General features: G+C 30.7%; 1 protein-coding gene across 1 annotated transcript; it reads left to right on the top strand.

The window, feature by feature from the left end:
* The first annotated feature begins 6,808 nt into the window (after positions 1-6,808).
* Positions 6,809-7,646, top strand: LOC140446932 (nucleoside diphosphate kinase 6-like). The gene has a single exon (XM_072539527.1). The coding sequence runs from the start codon at positions 6,879-6,881 to the stop codon at positions 7,407-7,409; it is 531 nt and encodes a 176-aa protein (XP_072395628.1). The 5' UTR covers positions 6,809-6,878; the 3' UTR covers positions 7,410-7,646.
* The last annotated feature ends 1,573 nt before the right edge of the window (positions 7,647-9,219 follow it).

Genomic DNA, 9,219 nt, shown 5'->3' with positions numbered 1-9,219 from the left:
TGGCTTGCAAATATTTTTATACAGGGTGGTCCTTAAGTAATTATACAAAAAGAAACAGTAGATTCTACACTTTAAAATATTACGATTTAAGTCAAATTGCTTTAATAAAATGTTGATATTAAGAGAGATACAGGGTGTTAAAATGCAAATTTAAAATGTTATTTTTCGCTATAACTTTCTTGTTTGTAAACATTTATGTATAAAAATTTACAACTGGGTACTTTTAAATATGATAAATTATAATTTGATGCACACTTTGATGTAACTGATAGAGGGCGCCACATATGCCACATATGTGGTATACATTTGCACTTAACTTTTTTGCTCTTTAAGCTACCTGTATTTGGGATGAAAAATATTAAAGATACATTATTTTAACAACAAAAAGGTATACCTGTTAATAACTTCAAAACTCAGAAGTTTTCGAGATAATCGCATTTTACAAATCAGCTGCATAATTCTGATTTAAGGCAATTACTCCAAGGCAACGAAGAAAAAATAGACAAAAATATTAATACTTTTGAATTTTGGTATAAAATACCTTTATCTACAGTTAATAGTTAACGAAATATTAAATAAAATAAATATATCAGCAGCATGGTTAATAATATAATTTGACAAAATAAAAGAATAATAGGATTTTACATCAAACATTTTACGTTTTATGTTAAAGTCATAATCAAAACATTTTGTTTACAAACCAAATTAAGAAATAGTTAAACGAAATAACATAACTTTTCGTCAAAGTAAGTGTTCGATATGTCCACCATTTTCTTTAATTCATTTGTCAATATATTCCATAAAAGATCAATTACTATTTAAATGGGAATAAGCCACAATTAAAGGTTAAAATACGTTTATTGACGTTTCAATTTCCACTTCGGAAATCGTTCTCAAAATACTTAAAAAAAAAAAAGATCGTCTCATATTAAATAGCATCATTGGTTCTAAAGAAACTGCTGCAGTATTTATTTCTTCCCATAGCTGGTTACGAATTTTTATGGGATTCTTATAAACACGTTGTTTTAATGCGCCTCATATACCAAAATCAAGCGGATTAAATTCTGGGCTACGTGGTGGCTATAATGTAGAATGAATGAATATATTCTTTTGGATGCATATCCAAATCTTATGGTATATTATTGAACTACATCTTATTTGTCGCAGAGGTTAAATAATGTATTAAGCTGTGATGTATCTCGTTCATTGGTTACTTATATACACACGGAAAGACCTATCGATGACATTACTTATTTATATGATTATGTTACAGCACGAGTAACTATAATTACATCTCGAACAAATGGACTATTATGATTTACTAACGAACTAATATTATGCTGAACTAAATTGCCTAAGTGTTTACTATATTTATAACAATATCGGTTATTCGGCCAACGCTGATGATTTTGTAAAAATGCTGAGTCTTTAAGGTTAGATTTGTAGCAGATGTGTTATGAAACAAGGCACATATGTGTTATTCAATACCTGTGCTCTACTTTCTATTTGTCCTAATAAAAATGGGTAAACAATTTACATCATGAATAATAAGTATTCTTTTCGGATTTTTTATGAATTAAATAATTATATCAATATCTCACCACATTGCCAAGGAATATGACTACCACGACCAATCCAACGTTCAGAAAAGTTGTATTTAAGTATGTTCTAACTGCCTTCTCTCTAGAATGTGGTGGTGTACCATCTTACATAAACCACATATTTTGGGTTTAATAGAGAAAAATTAATACAACGCCATTATAAAAACTTCAGAAGTCCGTCTGAATACGGACACGGCACCTAAAGAAGAAGATGAAGAATCTTTTTTCCAATAAGTTATTTAGCACCCATAACAAAGCATCTGAGTTGTTTTAATAAGAATAAACTATGAATTATGCTTATCTACAGGTATTCAGTGCTTTACCGCACAAATATCAAACTAAGAATTATTATGCAGCTGACTTATAAAATGCGATTATCTCGAAACCGGTTAAATTTTCAGGTTACTAACAAGTATACTTTTTCTTTGTAAAAATAATTTATCTTTAATATTTTTTAACACAAATAGAGCTAACTTAAAAAGGAAAACAGTTAAGCGCAAATTTATGCCACACATGTGGCATATGTGGCGCCCTCTATTAGTTACATTAAAGTATGTATAAAATTATAATTTATCCTACTCAAAAGCATCCAACTGTAATTTTTTGTCTAAAAATATTTATAAACGTAAAAGTTATAGCGAAAAATAAAATTCTAAATTTCCACTTTAACGCCCTGTATCTTTCTTAATATCAACATTTTATTAAAGCAAGTTGGCTTAAATCGTAATATTTTAAAGTGCAGAATCTACGATTTCTGTTTGTACAATTACTTAATTACCACTCTGTATATCAACGATTTAAATTTGAGTGTACATAGAACTTCTATAAATGCGTTTCCTTTATTTAATAAAATAGATAGATTTAAGCAAACGATTAATTTTTGGGTGAAAGAAGTAAATAACAATAATATTGATGTATTTAATAATTATTTTGTTTTTGTATTTAAACTTATCAAAATTAAATATAATCATTGGATATCACTTACCTTCTTTAAAAAATAGTTTCGAAAATATTTCCCATCTAAAAAACCGCATATGAAAGAAATTTGTGACAGGGAATTTGAGTCCTTCCTTGAGATTAGAACCGATATTATGTTAAAAGCTAGTTTTCCAACAATGTCCATGGATCACTTTTGGTTTAAATTGAAAAATGAATATACCTATCCGAGAAAGCAATGAAAATGTTAATCCTAAAATGATTCTGATTTAATTTTTGTGTTGTATTCCTATGTCCATGAGTTTGTAATTTTTTTATAATTTTCTATAATTTTCGTTAAAGCTTTATATACTTAATGCTTGTTTAATTTCTTGTGATGTTAAATGCTCACCCGAGGTACGCAGCCGTTTGGAAATAATAAACGATTCTTTGTCAAGCCAATGAAGCCGACTTTACATAGTTAAAAGGCAATCACTTAACACACACACCGCAATATACAAAATTTAGAATAAACCAATTGGCGGAAGTACGACCAGTTTATCCAGGTATTACGTAAAAAAATCACTGGAAATTTTCCCTTTTGTGATTTTTTACTTTTTTATTTCTTCCAATGTGATGGTGGCTATTATATTTATCTCTGTTTAATCTACATCTAGTTGGGTGTCTCTACGTTGTACTTCCAATATTTTATTGTAATAGTCTTTTCGCGTTGAAAACGTATGCACTATATTGCTAATGTTACTACATTCCAAGAGATCATCTTGATTTGAAAATTCTGTTTTGGAAAAATTTTTGTTCTCGGTTGATTCTAAATTGTATTTAACCCTTTCAGTTCCACTTATATTAAAAAAAATGAACCCTCGTAGTATATTTGTCCCTCCAGAGGGACAACTTTTTCTATAATATTAATTAATGAACGGATTGTGTTTTGTGAACGCTGAAAACACATTGTACCTTGCAACCGACAACCTTTCTAAATCATTTAAAATACTGCGTACGCCTATGGGCGTGGTTCAAACGATTTCCGATTGACATAAGTCAGCCGTTTCAATTATATTTGCTGTGCTGTGAAACTTGTGCATAAATAAATACGTAAAAATCTGGTTTTTTGACAAATAACAACTGTAATACTGTCAAGTTGGTAAGTATAAGAGTTATTTTTGCTACACCTATCAACAGTTTTGCATTTAAAGATAGTGTGGTGTTTATAGAGGTGGTATTTTTGTTATGTCCCTGTGCAGGGACAAACTGACTTTATGGTTAAATAAATAATGCATCAGTGCTATTCTTTTTATGAAGTTTTTAAATCCTGTATGTAATTTTTATGATTTGGACCTTTTGACTTAGGTACTCGTTACTATACCTACTAAATTTACATTCAAGATGCAGTAGAAATAAACAAACCAAGACACGTTAAATGCTACTTGGAGCACTCCCAAATCATAATTTACAATGTATATACATTGTAAATCCCAAATCATGATTTCCAAAGTTTATACATTGTAAATTATGATTCGGGAGTGCTCCTAGTAGCATTTAATGTGTCTTGGTGTGTTTATTTCTACTGCATTTTGAATGCAAATTTAAACAGTTATGGTATCCTTTTTATTTTAGGAAATGTCGAAAAACAGAAAGCCCCTTACTGAACAGGAACTTTTGTACTATTTAGAAAATGATGACGACTCAGACATTCCGTTGTTGTCTGACGAGGAGTATGACAATGAAGAAGAAGACACAACTGTCAAAGATAACATGTTTTCAGTCCCGGTTGCAGATGATGTAGAAAATAGAGAAGTAAACAAAACGTGCTCAGAAGTACCAAATCAAAATGAAACGGAACTAGAAGAAAATGTTGATGATCTAAAACAAGAAATAGAAGACTTTCACAAAACATATGAACTCACTGAAAAATCTAAAATTAAATGGATGAATAATGTTACATATGAAACAAGACATGTTAAGTGGTATAAACCTATTCCAGACCCTGTTTATGAAATACCTCCTCCTATTGTTTTTTTCATGAGATATATTCCAGAAGAAATAATGCAGCAGATGGTGAATATGACTAATTTGTATATAACTCAAAAGAATATACCACGAATGTGTCCAACCACATTGGAAGAAATAAAAAAGTTTATTGGTGTCCATATCGCAATAGGCAATTTGCAGTTTCCGAGAGTTCGGACGTATTGGAGTCCCCTCTATGGAATTTCTCTAATAAAAGATTCCATTAGCCTACACCGGTTTTTCAAGCTGAGACAAGCATTACATTTAGTGGATATTTCTAGCCGTCCCGAAAATAACACAGATCGAATTTGGAAAGTCCGGGACCTATATGATTGTATTAGAAGAAGATGTCAGGAGCTTCCTCTAGAAACTAATCTCTGTGTTGACGAACAAAGAGTTCCATTTAAAGGCCAACTGAACATCAAACAGTACGTCAAAAATAAGCCGAAAAAGTGGGGAATTAAAATTTATGTTTTGGCAGGACAAAGTGGTATAATGTATGACTTTTTAATATATCAAGGTAGCACTACTGAAATAAAGCCGGTCTACAAACATTTTGGCTGTGCCGCTGGGGTTGTCATGCAATTAACAGAAAGAATAAGTGAAGAAAATCATGGTCTTTACTTCGACAATTATTTCGGAAATTACCATCTCTTCCAATTTTTGATATCAAAATCAATTTTTGCAGTGGGTACAATACGAGTAAACCGCTTTTTAAATCCCCAACTTCCCACTGATAAAGAATTAAAGAAAAAAGGACGTGGCTCTTCTTCTATTGCACTTAGTAAAGACGGAATTGTAATATCCAAATGGTACGATAACACATCGGTTATCACAGCGTCCAATTTCATTGGAATCGGAAAAGAGGACTATTGTACTAGATGGGACAAAAAAACAAGTAGTTACCTCCAAGTCCGAAGACCAGAAGCAATAAAAATATATAACGAAAATATGGGAGGGGTGGATAAGGTTGACTTTTTGTTGAGCATTTATAGGTCATTCGTCAGATCTAGAAAATGGACTATTAGAATGATATTTCATGCAATTGATCAGGCTTTAGTGAATTCATGGCTGGAATACAAACGTCAAGCTCTTGCTTTAGGAATCAACAAAAATAAGATAACTGATCTTCTGGCATTTCGCGAAAGTGTATCGGAGCATCTAATACTGTTTAAAAATCCTCCTAAGAGAGGAAGGCGAAGTGACACGGATTCGCCAGTTCAAGCGAAAAAAAAGTGTGAAGCAAGACCATTTGTAGAAATGAGATATGACGGCTACAATCATATGCCCAATGTAGACGAAAAAAAAAGATAATTCTAGATGCAAATTGGAGGGGTGCAAAAATAAGACTCACATATTTTGTTCCAAATGTGAAGTCCATCTGTGTCTGATGAAGGGAAGGAACTGTTTTTCAAAATTTCATTCAAAATAATGTTTGTTTTAATATTTTTATGTGAATAAATATTTCTAGCGTAAATAGAATTTTTTATTATTTTAATTCACCAAGACACAATGTCCCTTCAGAGGGACATTACAAAAAACCAATAAAAAGTGTAAAAATGGTACTTTTACGAATAACAACCTTAGAACTATGACAAATAAAGCAAGTAAAATAAATAATATAATTTTTTTCTCAAAAAATAACGGATGTATACTTCAAGGGTACTTATCATTATGTCCCTCTGGAGGGACAAATTCACTGAAAGGGTTAAGGTCATTAATAGGGCGATAACAGGATTGGATGAGATGAATATTATATACTCCTATAACATCCTATCAATGACCAGTAAACGAAATATCAAATGGCATCTCATACAAATTTAAAATATGGAAGATGACGAATAAGAGTTCTGAAGTACGTTACCAATTTTTTAAACGGGTATACTCTATAATGATTACTCTTCATTAGTTCAGTTATCATCTTTGTACATACTAACACTTGTAAAAAAATCGAGAATATGGTAGCAGTTTCAGGATGAAACGTATATCCCGATTATTATAATATACTGTAATACCATACCATATAGCTGAATCAAATTAGAACTCCAATTCTTGTCAAATCAAATTTTTTTCAAAAAATCTTCGTTAAAGTGGATAAATACGTATACGATTTTTGTGCGCGATGTTGTAACAATTGAGTTTTCCTCGATGAAATTTACCTATACAGTAGGCAACTCTTTAATCAATTACAAATTATATAGCTGGAGAACCAACATCTAATATGATATCATCGGTAATAAAAGAAGAGGTAGATAAAAATGTTGTATTCATTTGTATAGAGGTTATGTATACAAAATTTAAAAAGATAATTTCAACAAATCTATTTATTAAAATATGACTATAGCTTCTAAATTACAATTAACATTAGCCATAATTAAGCCACATATAGTAAAAAATCCTATATCATCACAAAAAATTAGAGAAATAATTATATCTAGCAATTTTAAAATTGTCAAATCCCAAAGAAAAACTATATCTTTGGAAGAAGCAAATATATTTTATGGTGAGCACAAGGAAAAATTCTTTTATAAGAGGTTAGTAACTTTTATGACTAGTGGACCTAGTGACATTATGATCCTAGCTAAAGAAAATGCAATAAAAGACTGGAGGCAACTAATGGGTCCAACGAAAGTGTTTAAAGCTCAATTTGAAGCTCCTGAAAGTATAAGAGGGCAGTTTGGTTTATCAGATACAAGAAATGCCAGCCATGGATCTGATTCTGAGGAATCTGCAAGGAGAGAAATTGGAATATTTTTTCCAAGATTTGATCTTGATAGATGGTATCAAGAAGATGAACCTCTATTTAGATCTAATAACGCTGATTTATGTTTAGAACAATTTTTACATGTGCCGGTTACACGATAGTAATTTGTATATTATGCTGTAATTAATGTTGAGTATACTGAAAATGTTAGTGTTAGAATTGTGATCTATAATACCAAAAATAGTTGCATTTAGGAAGATATTTATGTTTATATGTTGCTAGTCCTTCATTGTTTTATTTTTAGGCTAAAAACAGATGTTTTTGTTAACTTTTAAGAGCATAAACTTAATTATAAATACATTTTACAAAGTAGAACCAATGATCAGTTTTTACAGGTACATTCCTCGTTTTTCAGTTCAACTCATCTTATGAATTTATTGATAGCATGCATCAGAGTATAATATCTAAATATTTTTTCATCTCCATGGATGATTGGTTTGTCTCTCTCAATGTATTGTTTCCTTTTTATACTTTTAGATCTTTCTTATCGAGATATAGATGGGGTCATATTCTCTTTGGTTTTTAATTCTTACTATTTTTGCTGTGTAAATCACTTTGACCTTTCTGCTATTATCCACTCAACATATGTCTGTGAATAGGCTGTATTCTATACTCTTAGCCCTTAACTACAGAGATCTGCTATTTCTTACCAGCAGGCGGTCCCAAAAGGGGGATTTTGTGGTAACCCCATCACTTACAATTGATGACTGAACTGCCCGAGAGGTAATGACTCTTAGTACCTCTCGGGCAGTTTGTATAACAGTGCTAATTAAAGTGGTCGGCTTGTATTGTGAATATTTTCTTTCGTAGGGCACATCAAACATCTTAACCGTAAAATTTACTGGAGGTCTGTTTTTTAGTATTTTGTCTGTTTAAGTAAGTATTTTTAATTAGTCTTATATGGGTACTATAATATAAATACTATCGTAAAATGTGAACTGTTTATATTTTTTGTGTCTTTAGGAAAAGAGTAAAGAAATGGACTCTGGAAGCAAGTCATCCTGGACCTTCAAAGGGGGTTAAATTTGCCACTTAATTTTTTTGACAATTTTACCTCTTGCAGATTTTTTTTCAGGTATAGATTTTCGTAAATGCCATTTTATGTTTCTTTTATGATTCTATATTCGGTTTATTTGTTTAAAAAAATCTTAATTTTTGTTCATAGCATTTATGGCTGTTTGTTTCAATAGACCAAAAATTTTACCAAAATGATCGTTTAATACATTATTCTTTAAAAATCCTGTATTTTATTATTAAAATTACTCATTTTGCCAGTTCTCCCATATCTAGACTCTACAGAAAAATACATAATGCTTTTTTTTTATTAACTTTATTTGTTTTTATATTTGACTCCATTTTATAATGACCAGTAAAAAATACTGGAGCTCTGTTGTTACGTGGTAATAATGAAATGTCTGTAGTTAAGGGTTAAATACTATTTAATGCATCTCTTATTACACCATTTTTTAGTCACAACTATAAAAATATTTTTGATGTACTTTGTCTTGTGCCACACCCTCTTTGGGAAGCTTTGATGTTCACAAAAGATATATTTTTCTAAAGATGAAGTTTGCATATGCAAGTTTATTTCTAAATAAATAAGAAAATGCTTACAATTGATGTTATTGTACATTGGACAACCAGTTTCAGACTTTACAATTTCCGGCTCATCCTCAGGTATTCAATAAGGCTTACTTGTATTGATGGAAATTCAGCTTCAGCTAATATTTCAACATATTATAAAGTTGACCCAAGCTTTCCTTGTATATTATGGAAGTCCTGCGATTGTAACAGAATAGTTGTGTTATCTGCATTAATATAATGTCCTGCAAGACCAATGTTATGATGAAACATATATGTACACAACTGAAAAGACTGACTAAGAAGATTGAAGTTGAAATAAATGTACAA

Source organism: Diabrotica undecimpunctata, chromosome 7, assembly GCF_040954645.1.
Source record: "Diabrotica undecimpunctata isolate CICGRU chromosome 7, icDiaUnde3, whole genome shotgun sequence".
Taxonomy (NCBI): Eukaryota; Metazoa; Arthropoda; class Insecta; order Coleoptera; family Chrysomelidae; genus Diabrotica; species Diabrotica undecimpunctata.
The sequence above is the reverse complement of the archived record's forward strand: the minus strand, read 5'-3'. Positions and strand labels throughout refer to the sequence as shown.

What these genes read in the sequence shown, in the direction of transcription:
- LOC140446932 (XM_072539527.1), top strand. Translation starts at nt 6,879, where the DNA reads ATGACTATAGCTTCTAAATTACAATTAACATTAGCCATAATTAAGCCA.